Source organism: Grampus griseus (genome assembly GCF_964374135.1).
Source record: "Grampus griseus genome assembly, chromosome: 9".
NCBI lineage: Eukaryota > Metazoa > Chordata > Mammalia > Artiodactyla > Delphinidae > Grampus > Grampus griseus.
In genome coordinates this window covers 15,016,546-15,031,110 of record NC_139003.1, presented here as the reverse complement: position 1 = coordinate 15,031,110, position 14,565 = coordinate 15,016,546, and the positions used below count along the sequence as shown (strand labels likewise).

The window sequence follows — 14,565 nt, the reverse complement described above, 5'->3', positions numbered from 1 at the left end:
ACGCCCATCGCTCTTTGTTTCTTGATTGAGAAATTTATTCCAACTCTAAGGTTACACAGATACTCTCCTGTATTTCCTCTTGAAAGTTTTAAAGTTCTTAATCTATCCTATCCAAAAGAATTTTTTTTAATTTAATTTTATTTTTTTATACAACAGTTTCTTACCAGTTATCTATTTTATACATATTAGTGTATGTATGTCCATCCCAATCTCCCGGTTCATCCCACCACCCCACCCACCCTGCTTTCCCCACTTGGAGAATTATTGTTTGAATTAAGGAGAGATCTGATTTCATCCTTCTCCCACTGTAGCAAACTATAGCACCCCTTTTCCACCAATTTCTAGTGCCACATCTGTCTTGTGTTTCTGGTATGTATATTCTGTTCCATTTTTGTTTATCCTTTCATAAATATCACACCATCTTAATGACCATAGCTTTATATGTTTACTGTCTTATTTGTTAGACATGTTCCCCCAGCTTGTCAAAACTCTACTGCAATCCCTGTTGGTATTATTATTAAAAACTGCATTGAATGTATAGACATGTCTGGGGAGAACTGGCATCTTTACCATCAAGAACATGGTGTTTTCATTACTTAGATTTTTTTTTAATGATTCTAAATATAGCTTAACATTTTTCTACACAATGGCCTTATACATTTAAAAAAATTTACTACTAAGTACTTTTCTTTGTTGCTATTGTAAAATAGTTTTTTTAATTAAAATGTTTGTTTATTGCTTGTATATACAAATGAAATTGACCTTTGGATTACTTTGTGTTCATTCTTATGCATTTCATTTTGAAAAAAATGTATCTGGGGACCTTACTGCAGTCTCCTTGGTACAAATTACTGCATCAAGTTTATATTAATTTTTTTAATTTAATCAAAAATTTAGATTTTAATTCATTCACAATTATTAATTATTTATTGTTTTACCAATCACTATGAAAGAGTCACGCCCCCCCACCCAAAAGGAACGCTATTTGCACCTGTTAAAGGAAGCAGATTGGTGTTTCTGAATCGAGATTCAAAACAAAAACAAACATAAACAAAATGGGTATGTCTGTGTTCCACTTTCAGAAATCCTGATTCCATAGGTCCAGAGAGAACCAGAACTCTCATTCTTTTAAAGTCTCCATATGATTCTGCACATCTCTATTTGAAAAACACTGTGAGAGAAGTTGCTAAACAATAAAAAGAATAGTCAAAAGGATATTTATTTGGAAGGTTATCTCATTTAAAATTATGAGCATTCATTCATCATTTAATATACTAGTGTGGGACATATACACATACACACCACATGTATACACACATGTGTGGGTGCACACACGCATCTAAAACCCCTATATATACATAAATTGAATTGCTTTGTGTTAAGTAATAGGTATGAATTTGAAGAGAGTGGACATTCCATTCACAGTTTGGATGAGATGTGTTGGGTTAGGACTCAGTATGTTTGTATTAAAACTTAGAATGTGAGCTCATGGATATAAAGAACAGAATTGGTGGTTGCCTGAAGTGGGGGTGGGGGTGGGGCGAAATGGGTGAAAAGGGGCAAAAGGTAGAAATTTCCAGTTATAAAATGGGGATGTAATGTACAGCATGGTGACTATAGTTAGGAATACTGTATTGTATATTTGAAAGTAGCTAGAGGAGTGGATCTTAAAAGTTCTCACCGCCAGAAAAAAAAAAGTTGTAATTGTTCATGGTGACAGATGTTAACTGAATTTTTGTGGTGATCATTTTGTGATATATACAAATATCAAATCATTACATTGTACACCTTAAACTAATTTTAATGTTATGTCAGTTATACTTGAATTTAACCAAAAACAACTTAGAACACAATTTTGTCTTTCCTAGTGGGAGTCATTCGATGTCCAGTTTGCAGCCAAGAATGTGCCGAGAGACACATCATAGATAATTTTTTTGTGAAGGACACTACTGAGGTTCCCAGCAGTACAGTAGAAAAGTCTAATCAGGTAAGTGTATTAAGTCTTGAATCTTTTGCCTCCTCTTAATGAGGCAGCCTGAAATGCTGGAGAACTTACCATGCATTTGGTAGGTTTGTCTCAAACATATCTTTTAATTAATTTCAGATGCCCCCTTCACCTTGCTTGGCTTTCTTTTTCCTTCCTTTTAACATATTTGCTGGATAAACTGGGTTGTTGGTCCAGTAGAGTTAACCTTATTGTGAATTCTGCTGACCTCTCCTTAAGTCATTTAACATGCTTCCCTGTCTCCTGTATTTTGTGTAAACTGGTGATAAAAATGTAGAGGCTGTTTCATAAGAATACTTCCATCCATATGTCTGTGTGTATTTCAAGCAGGAAGCTTATGATGTCTGGTTGTCTTTTTCCTGATGTTAATGGCGTTAATGAGCACTGCCAAAATTCCATATTTCATTAGGACTTTGAAAAATGGTGACATTTTCATTCTGTCATTCCTCTTTATTTCTCAACTGGAAGAGAAAAAAAAGCTTCCTTCTTCTATTCTTAGGTTATACAGGAAAGGTGGTTAAATGCTTGATTCTTTCCCTTTAGTTGCTAATTATTAGAGTAGTGACTTAGTTTCTTAGCATTCTTCAGAGGTGACTAATGAATGGTGTGTATGTGTGTTTATTGTTATGAACTCATGGATTTTTAACATAAAATGTGTTGTAGTTATCCTTATTGGTGCTCAATTTGTGCCATCTTGGCAGTGAGGATTCCCGAACCCTTCTGATACAATCGCAGTGTCACTGTTATCTCCCTTGCTTTTTGTTTTGACAAGATATTGTTCATTTTCTGTTCTACACCTGGAACCAGCAGGTGGTTGGTTCGCCTAGGAGCCTTGGTTCCTTTTAGTCTGAAATGGTATTTAGAGAGCACAATATGGATACTAGGGGTGCTCATCACCATTGAGTTGGTCATTTTTCTAGGACTTTCAGGAGAATGATTTAACAGATACTTTCTATTTTAAAAAGAGAGGAAGGGAAAATATAACAAGTATATATTGACATTTTGAAGTTGAATCTAGCATTGTAGATGTTCACAGAAAACTCAAGCAAATAGGAAGCCAACTAAGACGATCAAGTCCCTTTTTCCTCTGGCATTGCAGTCTTCCTCCAGCACCACCTATTGCTAGAATCTAATGTGGAGCCAGCTCATTAAGCATAATTGAGCCTTGCAGAGTAAGAGTATAGAAGAATAGAATTGGTACTGAAAATGGAGACTATAGCATTATCTCTGTCAAAACAAAACAAGAAGACAATAATTACTATATGTATGTACTGGAGATATTCAGTCAAATCATCATGTTTTAAAGTTACTTGAAATAAGTAATTCTTCTCTGTATGGTTAAGCCACCCACTTGATAGGCAGGTGCATTAGTTTCATTTTGCTTTTGTTTAGGGTTTTGTTTAGGGCTTTAGTTTTTTTTTTAATTTGAAATTTGTTTAACTACATATAGAACATTCATATACTGGTTCCAAAATAAAATCTATGAAACAGAGTATATTCAGAGAACTCAAACTTCTATCTCCATCTCACCTACCCCTCTACCTTATTTTTTCTCTACCTTATGGCTAACCATTTAATTTCTTTTATGTTTTATCCTTACACTTTTAATATTATTTTATAATCTAAGTGATTTTATGTTATTTTTAAGATTTAAGCAAATAAGTCATCCCATCCCATCCTCATCTTTCCTAGATAAGCAGTGGTATGATGTGCTTTAACACTTTGCTTTTTTACTTCTACTTTTTATACTAGAGGTCCTTCCTTAACATTATGTATAGAAATCCCATAGTCCTTTTGCCGCATAATGTGGAGATTACGTTTTAGGTGACATACTTATAGAGGTGATAGTTGAAGCCGAGGGAGTAGGTGAGACCAATCCCTAGACCTAACAAAAATCTACAGAATCAGAGGAGAAAGAGTAGTGGTGGGATCCAGAGAGGCAATCTGGGAGATAAGAGAATCTGGAAGGGTTAAGGAATCCAGATGACTTCTAGGAAGTAAGAGTCAGTGGCATCAAAAGATGTTAGACAGGTAGAAGACAAGAACTGAGAAAGGGCAGGTTTTGGTTTATGGAAATATTATCCAGGTATTTGGAATTTGGCTCATGTAAACCACTGACTGAGGGGAAAAATTTTTTTCCCATCCACAAATGATATCATGAGGACTGCTTATGTGTTGTGTAACCTTAATACCTGTTCTCAGAGAATAGTGCCACCATCTACACAGTTATATAAGCTGGAAAAAAAGGTGCTATCTCTTCTTCATTTCATAGCCAGTGCGTCCTCCAAACCAGTCAGTTTTACTTCCCAAATCTCCTTCATTCATCTCCACTTCTACCACTGCAAAGGGCTCCTACCTATCTCTGTGCAGAAGCACTTGCCCTTTTTCTAATCTCTTCTCTACATTGCAGGGACAGTGATTTTAAAAATGCACATCTGGCCATGTCACTTACTTAAAAGCTTTTAGGAGACTTCTGAGACAAAGACCAAAATTGTCACATGATCCTTCTTGATCTGGCCCCTGCCTTGCCACCAGCTCCTTCTGTTGCCAGTTTTCCCCTTGATCTCTCCACTTGAGTCCTACTGGCTTTCTGTCACTTCTTTGAACCTGCCATGTTCTTGCTGGAGGCTTTGGTACATGCTGTTCTCTCTGCCTAGAAAGCTTTCATCAGTAATTGATGACTCAACTTTCTTATCTTGGTGCAAATATGATCTCTTTAGAGAAAGCTTTGCCTGGGTAATCTCTCCTCTCATTTTCCCCAACCATTCAACCCCACTAAAAACAGATTACTTTCCCCCATCATATGTTCTTCTAGCTTCTCATACTTTTTCCTTTATGGCACTTCTCAATTTGTAGTTATGTATTAGTATTATTGTTTCAGTAATGTTTGACTTCCTCACAACCACTCAGTAAAATTCATCTTTACAGCCACTCAGTAAAATTTATGTTATTACCCTTATTTTAAAGATGAGCATTCTAAGTAACCTGTCCAAGACTACTTATCCAGTAAGTAGGGGAACTGGGATTTGAACCTACATTTCATCTAGGAGACTGGATGTCATAAGGGCAAGGATTGTGTTTGCTTTTTCTGATGGTTATATCCTCAGCAGTTAGCATAGTGCCTAGAATATTTGATATATTGAACTAAGGACAATGTCCTTATATTTCCATTTCATATGTTTATAATTTAAAACATAGTGTCAGTTTAAATTTATGAACACTGTTAAGAAGATAACTGATAGAGTCAAGTATAGTTGGTATATCATTTATGTATGATTAGTCATGTGACCACCTTTTCTTTATTCTCAAAAATTGACGTGACGTTTCTTTTATTAGGTATGTACAAGCTGTGAGGACAATGCAGAAGCTAATGGGTTTTGTGTAGAGTGTGTTGAATGGCTCTGCAAGACATGCATCAGAGCTCATCAAAGGGTGAAATTCACAAAAGACCACACTGTGAGACAGAAAGAGGAAGTATCTCCAGGTAATAAATTAATTTTTAAATTTCATTTTTTCTCTATCCCTCCCAAGTCATTCTTTCTTTCCCATGCTAACTTGTTTTTTTTTTTCTTGCGGTACGCGCCTCTCACTATTTTGGCCTCTCCCGTTGCGGAGCACAGGCTCCGGACGCTCAGGCTCAGCTGCCATGGCTCACGGGCCCAGCCACTCTGCGGCATGTGGGATCTTCCCGGACCGGGGCACGAACCCATGTCCCCTGCATCGGCAGGCGGACTCTCAACCACTGCGCCACCAGGGAAGCCCTACTAACTTGTTTTGATACACTCATAAGCATTAAATATACTCTTGTCTTTTACTACAAGGAAGTCTGTATTATGGCTGAATTTGAATACTTGTCAATGTTGGTCAGTATGAATAGATACAGAATTCTGCTTTATACTCACAACCCTCCTTCTCCTATAAATGCCTTAATTTGGTATGAATGTACAACATGTGAAAAAGTTGCCTTTAACACTTATTTTCGGGGCTTCCCTGGTGGCACAGTGGTTGAGAGTCTGCCTGCTGATGCAGGGGACGCAGGTTCGTGCCCCGGTCTGGGAAGATCCCACATGCCGCGGAGCGGCTAGGCCCGTGAGCCATGGCCGCTGAGGGTGCACGTCCGGAGCCTGTGCTCCGCAACGGGAGAGGCCACAACAGTGGGAGGCCAGCGTACTGCAAAAAAAAAACAAAAACTTATTTTCTATATACACTATTGATACTATGTATAAAATAGGCAACCAACGAGAACATACTGTATAGCACAGGGAACTCTACTTAATGTACTATAGTGACCTAAATGGGAAGGAAATCCAAACAAGAGGGGATATATGTATACATGACACATTTTGCTGTACAGTAGAAACGAACACAACATTGTAAAGCAACTATATTCCAATAAAAATTAAAAAATTTTTAAAAACTTACATTGTCTCTTATTTTTAAGATGATAAAGGGTGGGCTTAAAAAAGTTTTACAACTCTTTTCTCTCTGATATTCTTATAGTAAACCTGTTTCATGATATTTGTTGTATAGATAACCAAAGAAGTTTTGCTTTTTATGTATTTAATTGTGGTTTCTAGGTTCTTATTGTGTTGCTTATGCTTATAATGTAAAGTTCACTAATAACATTTTTTTTACAGTAAAATATGTGTAACTTAAAATCTGACATTCTAACCATTTTTAAGTGTACAACTCATTGGCACTAATTGTATTCAAAGTATTAGGCAACCATCACCACCATTTCCAAAACTTTTTTAGCCCTTCCAAAAGAAACTGTACCCAATACATAATAATTGCCCATTCCCCTCTCCTCACCATTCCCTGCTGACCTCTAATCTACTATCTGTCTCAATGAATTTGCTTATTCTAGATATTTCATGCAAGTGGAGTCATAGGGTATTTGTCCCTCAATGTCTGGCTTATTTCACTTACCACAGTAGTGTTTTCAGGTTTTATCCATGTTGTAATATTTATCAGCATTTTGTTGATTTTTATGGCTCATTAGTATATTTCTGTTTAAAAATTAATCCACTGCTTTTTATTTATTGAGTCAACCAGTGTTTGTATGCCTGTTCTATATTCCAGGAACTTTGCTAGATTAAAGAGATGAAAAAGTGAATAAGATAGGTACTTCCTACCCTCCAGGAGTTATTAGTATGATGAAGACTGTGAACAAATTAGCAATCATAGTTTAGCCTCATAAGTTCTGTAGGAGCACATGAAAGGAGTATCAAACTCAGATTTGGGGGTTTACATTGAAGGCCACATCTGGGGCTTCAAGGATGAATGGAAGTTCATCACATAAATGAGAAGGGTGGGGAAAACTGAAGCACATGCACAAATTTCCAGAGCGGGAACATTGAGTGTAGCTGGAGAGTAAGATGCAAGAAGAGGAGAAGTAAGAGATGAGGCTAGGAGTCTTGAGACACAGGAAAAGGGGGATATAATTTCTGAGAACACTGATGAAGAAGAGACACAAAAGAGAAAAGGCCAGGTATATACTCAGGTAAATTTAATAGATTAGTTCTAGAAAGACTTCTGTTTTCTGTAAAGTCAGCCATCTATTGAAAAAGAGAGCAGAGGAAATAGGACTGAAAGGTAAGAAATATGGAGGATATTTGAAATAACTCCAGTTGAAAGAGAGCTCTAGCTTTGGAAATAGGATTGCTTGGTAGCATCAAGGTTACATTTGGTATAGTCCTTAAAACTTCCTCTATCAGTCCTCGGCAGTCTGATACAGTTATAGAGAAGAATTGAACTATTTAGGGTTGGGGTTTAGCCGGACCAACATTCTAGAAGTTCCACAGGATAAGAGATGCGGATATAGGCATGTGTTGACATGAAGAATTTGGGGATTTTAACTGTATAAAGAAAGTGAAGTTGACCGTGTCAGTTGATAGGGCGAAATAAATGGTTAGGGACTAGAAATATCAGTGAGGTACAGTGAGAGTAGTTTAACTAAGAATTGGGAAGTTAGAAAGTAGAAGTTATTAGAGTGGGATATTTGAATTTATGATTATAGAAATGGAATAGTAATGGACAATAAATTTAGGGTGGGACCATGGTGTGTATGAAATGGAATAAGTAGCTAAAATGAAGTACAAGTCTCTAGAGATGAAAAAGTCTGAGAGGCTTGTCTTTATGTGGTACTCTCTGTGGACTTCCGAATCATCCAGGATGATGATGAGACTAAGGGCTAGGAGGATGACTATGAGTCAGGATTGAAATTCTTCATAAATAAAGGAAGTCTATAAAGGGATGACATGATGTCATAATTATCTAAATCAGAAGCTCTATAAATAATTATTCCTGAAGAGCAGGTACAAACCAGGATGTCCCAAGCCAACTAAGGATGTATGGTCACCCATCATCTACTGTGATGCCCAGATGATATGAACCTCAAGGAGAAGGGTGCAGGGAGCTATGACAATAGTAATGTTGAACCATTTTTGCTTTGCTGGAATTAATTCCATTTGGTCTTGATGTGTTGTGCTTTTAGTATTCTTTTAATACATTGCTAATTTTCTCTATCTGGTTGTTTTCCTTTTTTTGTTCAGAATTTTATATATTTTTCCCTTTTTGATATGACTAAATAGTAGTTTACCTTTTTGTTTTTATCCCTAAATTTATCTAATTACCCTCAATATATTTTTAGTTCATTAATTTTATTTTTAATTCCTCTCAGCTTACCTTGGTATTGTTTAATCAGTCATTGTATTTATTTGTATTCTAATTTTTCTATTTAACATTGTAGCATAAGCATTGCCCAGTTTTATCTCCACTCTAGATAACTATTAAGAAGTTATGTGGATGACTACAGTGTAATAGTGTAAACTTTATGATTATCTCTGTGTTAATGGGTATCCTCTGTTAGGAATTTTGCAAAAGTGGAGAAATAATTTTTCCACCACCTCTTTTATACATTTTTATTGGATTTTTCTGCTTTGCATTAAAAAAAAAAACTCCCACATTTGGAATACAAAACATTCCAGTTGGTTCCGTTTGCTTAACTGGGCTATTAAGATTTTTTAATTTCATAAAACATCTTTTTAGCTACACACTTCCTTTTTCTCCTGAATTAATTTTAATTTTTACACTGAAAAGTGGAAAGCTCATTTATCTTTTCCTCCAGAAATGCAAAAAATACTTAATATTTTATTATCTGTAAAACCTGCTGGTAATGGTGGTGTCAGTGAAACTGTAGCTCCTTTATATCTCAATGGACTTTAATTTAAATGAACAATCTAATAATTATTTACTATTCAGTTATGTTAATTTTCTTCTTTTGCCTCCCATTGTCTCTACAGAGGCAGTTGGTGTGACCAGTCAGCGACCAGTGTTTTGTCCTTTTCATAAGAAGGAACAGCTGAAACTTTACTGTGAAACATGTGACAAACTGACATGTCGGGACTGCCAGTTATTAGAACATAAAGAGCACAGGTACCTGCATCTTTCCTACATACATAGATTTATAATACAGCTTTATGAGGACTAGACGACTGCTGGCACCCCAGCCAAATGGCCGTCTGCAAATAATGTTTTGTTTGGCCATCAGTATGTTGGCCTAGTTCAAGATTTTTCAACTTTGGTGCTGCTGCCTTTGTTGTGGGGGCTATCTGGTACATTGTATGGTGTTTAACTGCACCTTTGACCTCCGTTTACTAGATTCCAGTAGGATTCTCCCAGTCGTGACAATCAAAAAATGTCTCTAGACGTTGCCAAGTGCCCTAGGCAGCAAAATCACCCTAGCTGAGAACCACTGGCTGACGCGCTTTTTTAAACTATATGGAATTAGTTGCCAGCGTTGTAAATAAGATTTTACGTTTTAAAAAAACATTTAGATCTCTGGCTTTGGTTTTGTTTTTTGTTTTCTGGGTTTTTTTGTTTTGTTTTTTAAGAAAATTGAATCTGTTTTAGCCCTAGGTCCCATATATTCAATACTTCCATGTCAGTATTTGACTGGAATTGACTTTAGTCATCTTTAGGATGGGCATGCTCTTCTAATTCATCATAGTTCCTACCAAAAGCTTACTTTTAAACCTGTCCTCCATAGGCATTTGAATTAGCAACAACTGAATTAAACAGTAAGATTCTGATAAGCTGATACAGATATAATTGGTTGAAAAAGGTCTTCCAATAATGGCAGACTAGGTAGTTTGGACCAGCCATACCAGTGAGGGTAACTAGAAAACATGGACAAAATACAGAAATCATTGATAAGATATTTTTAGAGCTTGGTAATAAAGAATTATTGGACCAGGATTGGGTTGGAGTGGGGACAGAGAATGGTACAGGCTTTTTTCCCCTTGGAAGCATTTGCCTAGAGGTTGAGGGGTGCTTTTAATATGCTCACAGGGCTGAAAGACAGGGATTGGAGTTCAGGGTCACAGGGGTTAAAGGCTTCTTCTTGCCTTGAGTTGGGATTCTGAAAGTCTACTCTATTATGGTAAAGATGAATGAGCTAGTAAATATTACAGTTCCTCACTGGAACTAAAGTGCAGAATCAGATCTTCTCAGTACCCAAAGTTGGATTAAATTGAAATCTTATTGCTTGTGCCCCAAGGTACCTGTTAGAATAAAATGTAAATCCTCCCTGGAGGAAGAAAACATCATCCTAGACCTCAGATTTATTTAATAATGAGTTTTACAAAATGGTTCAGCACACAATTAGAAATAACCAAATATGCTAGGAGATAAGACAATGTGAACAATGTCTAGAACTTACATTACAGTAACTGAAATTAACTCAATAGAGGGTTTAAGAGCAGATCTGACATGCCAGGAAATGAGAATTAATGAACTGGGAGAAAATTAAGAAAACATCAAAATGAAGCATAATAAACAGGAAGATGGAAAATGGAAGAGGGATCGAGAAGATGTAACACAAGGTGTAATTGAGGTCCAAGAAAGAGAGAGAAGAATGGGAAGGAAGCAACATTTGAGGGCAGAATATAATGGCTTAGAACTTTGTAATACTGAAGAAAGACATCTAGCCCATATTCAAGAAGCCCCATAACTCCCCAGCAGGATAATTAAAAAATAAAGTAATATTTTTGAAGTGCAAAAAGAAAATACTATAAAACTAAAATTCTATACCCAGTGAACATATTCTTCAGAAGTGAAGGTTTATAAGAAAGATGTTTTCAGACAAAATAAACTGGGAGAAGTTATCCCCAGTAAACACTCACAAAAGCATACATTAGGCAGAAGAAAAACGGTAGGTGATGCATGATGGAAAGAACGGCTGAAATGATAAGTATGAGTAAATCTAAATAAATGTTGACTTACACAGTAATGTCTTGGTGTGTCATGTGTGTGTTAAATATCACACAGATATGTTAGGAGGATATGGAGTTCATGTTCTAAGGTTCATGCATTGCTTAGGAAGAAGGTACTAAACTACAACTTATTCTTAGATGATAAGATCTGCATTTCTTAATGCATAGAGTAGTCACTAAACGAATAGTAAAAGTCAATATGATTATCAAGATAACAGAGGGAGGAAGTAGAAAAATTAACAATTAGTCTAAACACAGGCCAAAAAAGAGAATAGGAACAAAGAACAAATGGGATTTAATAAGACTTGATAAGTTGGTATATCTCTAAATATATTTGTAATTATAATAAACGTGAATGGATAAAATGTTCCAAATTAAAAGATTCTAGGCTGGATAAGAAAGCAAATAGAGAATCTGCTACTTGCTTTTTGTGAGAGAAACATCTAAAACCTAAGTATATAAAAAGAATGATGAGAAAAGCTATGCCATACAAACACTAATCAAAGGTAAGCTGGTATATCAAAGTACATTATTTGAGATAAAGAGAGAAACTTTATAACAATAAAAGGCTCTTTTTGTCTAAAAGATATAATAGTTCTAAATTTATATTCCTCATAGCCTTACAAAATATAAAGAAAAAAGGCAGAGACAAATCCACATAGTGGGAAATTTAACATATTTCTCTCAGTAATTGGCAAAACAAGCAGACTAAAACTCAGTAAGGATATTTCAGTAAGAGTCAAAAAACACAATTAGCAAATGACCTCATGGACATTAAGGACACTGCACCCAATGATAAACATTATTTCCAAACATAAAAAAGGAAAAAATCAATTAACCATATGCCAGGGCAGTTTTATATTTCAGAAGATCGAAATCATATAAATTCTTGTGTAAACTCAATGCAGTCAATCTAGAAAATAATAATAAATGAGAAAAATCTCCATATATTTGAAAATGAAGAAATGTAATTCATATCAAAACACAATGATGTATGATCCTGGACTGTATCCTGGACTAGAGAGGGGAAATGATATAGAGGACATTATTGAGACAAATCACATAATTGGAGAATGGTCTGTAGATTAGATGAAAGTATTATCTCAATGTCAGTTTTCCTGTATTTAGTAATTATACTGGGGTTACGTAATAGAATGTCCTTGTTTTTAGGAAATGCATACTAATTATTAAGGAGTTAAAGGACTTTGCTGAGGAAATATTTGAAAATCTTTGTAAAGGTATATGTGAGATCTCTGTGCTATTGCAAATCTAACTTTGAAATTATTTCAAAGATAAGCAGGTAAAAATAAATTTAAAGCATCAAAGAAGAAATTCCAATGAATATTAGAAAATATTTTTATCTGAATGATAGTGAAAATACAATCCTTGACGTATCCTGCTAAAGCCATGATTAGAGGAAAATACAGATCGCTAATGCATATATTAGATATTAAGGATAAAAAGTAAATGTCCTAAACATTTATCTCAAGTTAGAAAAAGCAGCAAATTAAACCCAAAGTAAGTAGCAAAAAGGATGCAATAAATACAATGCAGAATCAAAGCCAAAAATTGGATCTTTCAAAAGATTAACAAATCTCTTTATGAATGATTAAGAAGAAAACAGACTCAAAAAACCAATGCCAGGAGTGAAAAGGGGGGGGCATCACCACATTTTCTACAGGCATTTAAAAATATAAAAAGGTTTTTTGTCAATAGATTTGAAAATTTTTACATGAAGTGGGATAATTCTTAGAAAATACACTTACCAAAACTAGCACAATATAAAATAGAGAATCAGAACAGTCCTTTATTTTAGTGTAAATCCCACAAAGAAAACTACAGACCCAAATGATTTCACTGATGAGTCTACAAAATAGGTAAGGTTAAAATAATGCTTTTCCTATACAGTCTTGTCCATAGAACAGTAAAGAATGAATTCTCTCCAACTTGTTTTATGAGAAATCAAAATCGAAAATTACAAACCAGTCTTACCCATGAAATGAACTTAAAATTTCTAAGAAATACATTAGGAAACCAAGTCCAGGAGCATTGTGATTTTTGGATAATAGAATCACAACTAAGTTAGCCTTATAGGAATACAAAGTTCATTTTACCTTTGAAAATCATTAATGTAATTCGTCCTGTTAAAAGACTAAAGGAAAAATTATATGACCATCTCCACAGAGGCAGAAGAAACAGTCAAGAAAAAATGTATATCCATGATATACAATCATAGCAAACTAGGAATAAAAGAAAATTTCTCAAACCTGATAAAGATTATCTATGAAAAGAGCTAGAAAACATCATAATGGAATATTATAAATTTTTTGCATTGAGTTTAGGATAAACCTAAATAAAGACGACCAGTTTGATCATTTCATTTAATAATTACATTGTATTAGGGTCCCAAAGAGTGTATAACAAAAAAAAGTTTACTAAGATAAAAAAACTTGCACCTAAGAAAGAATTTTAAATGTCAGTATTTACAAACGATATGATTATGTACAAAAGAAATCTAATAGAAATATTATTAACTGTGTGTTCCCCCTTCTTTCTAACTCTGGCAACCCTACTTATAATACTTACTGATTTAATTACACTCACACTTTTAAATCACATTATGTGAAATAATGTATTTTGTGCATTTTATGAAAAACTTTTAATAAAACTCTTTTTATGTATCTTACACATCATCTGTTTTTCTAGAGCTCCTTTAGAGTCATCTTACCTAGTTTGTCAGAGGTTGTTATCTTAACTTTCAAGTCAATTTTTTTTTAATTTAGGTATTTTATGATATTGTTGCTTGAAGCTTTGTCACACGCAAGGCATAACATCAGGAGTTTTACCCCCATCGCCTCACTTCCCCCCATTTATTAAAAGCATGCAATATTTGTTATTTGTGACCTGTAGCACAATGAATATTGAAAAGTATATTTAAACCTGTTATTTAAAAGTGATCTTCAAAATATTTGTTTACAAAGCATCAAACTTTCATAATTATGAAATTGCAAAATAGTTAATAAATCTACATAGATATTTATCTATGATTACTTTTTGCCGGGTCCACCAAGGGAGCCTGTTAAGCTTGTAAAACTGAATGATTGAATGTGTTTTTCTCAGATTTTAAAAATTATTTAAAGAGTGTCCATGGACTTACCTGGTGGCGCAGTGGTTAAGAATCCGCCTACCAGTGCAGGGGACATGGGTTCGAGCCCTAGTACGGGAAGATCCCACATGCTGCGGAGCAAATAAGCCTGTGCGCCAGAACTGTTGAGCCTGCACGCC

General features: G+C 35.0%; 1 protein-coding gene across 1 annotated transcript in view; it reads left to right on the top strand.

Moving 5' to 3' along the window:
* Positions 1 to 14,565, top strand: part of TRIM24 (tripartite motif containing 24) — an 89,638-nt gene that overhangs the window by 36,971 nt on the left and 38,102 nt on the right. Inside the window, exons 2-4 of the mRNA XM_082661631.1 lie at positions 1,869 to 1,987; positions 5,342 to 5,489; positions 9,310 to 9,442. Of these exons, the coding sequence (XP_082517757.1) occupies positions 1,869 to 1,987; positions 5,342 to 5,489; positions 9,310 to 9,442 (400 nt within the window). The remainder of the gene's footprint in view (positions 1 to 1,868; positions 1,988 to 5,341; positions 5,490 to 9,309; positions 9,443 to 14,565) is intronic.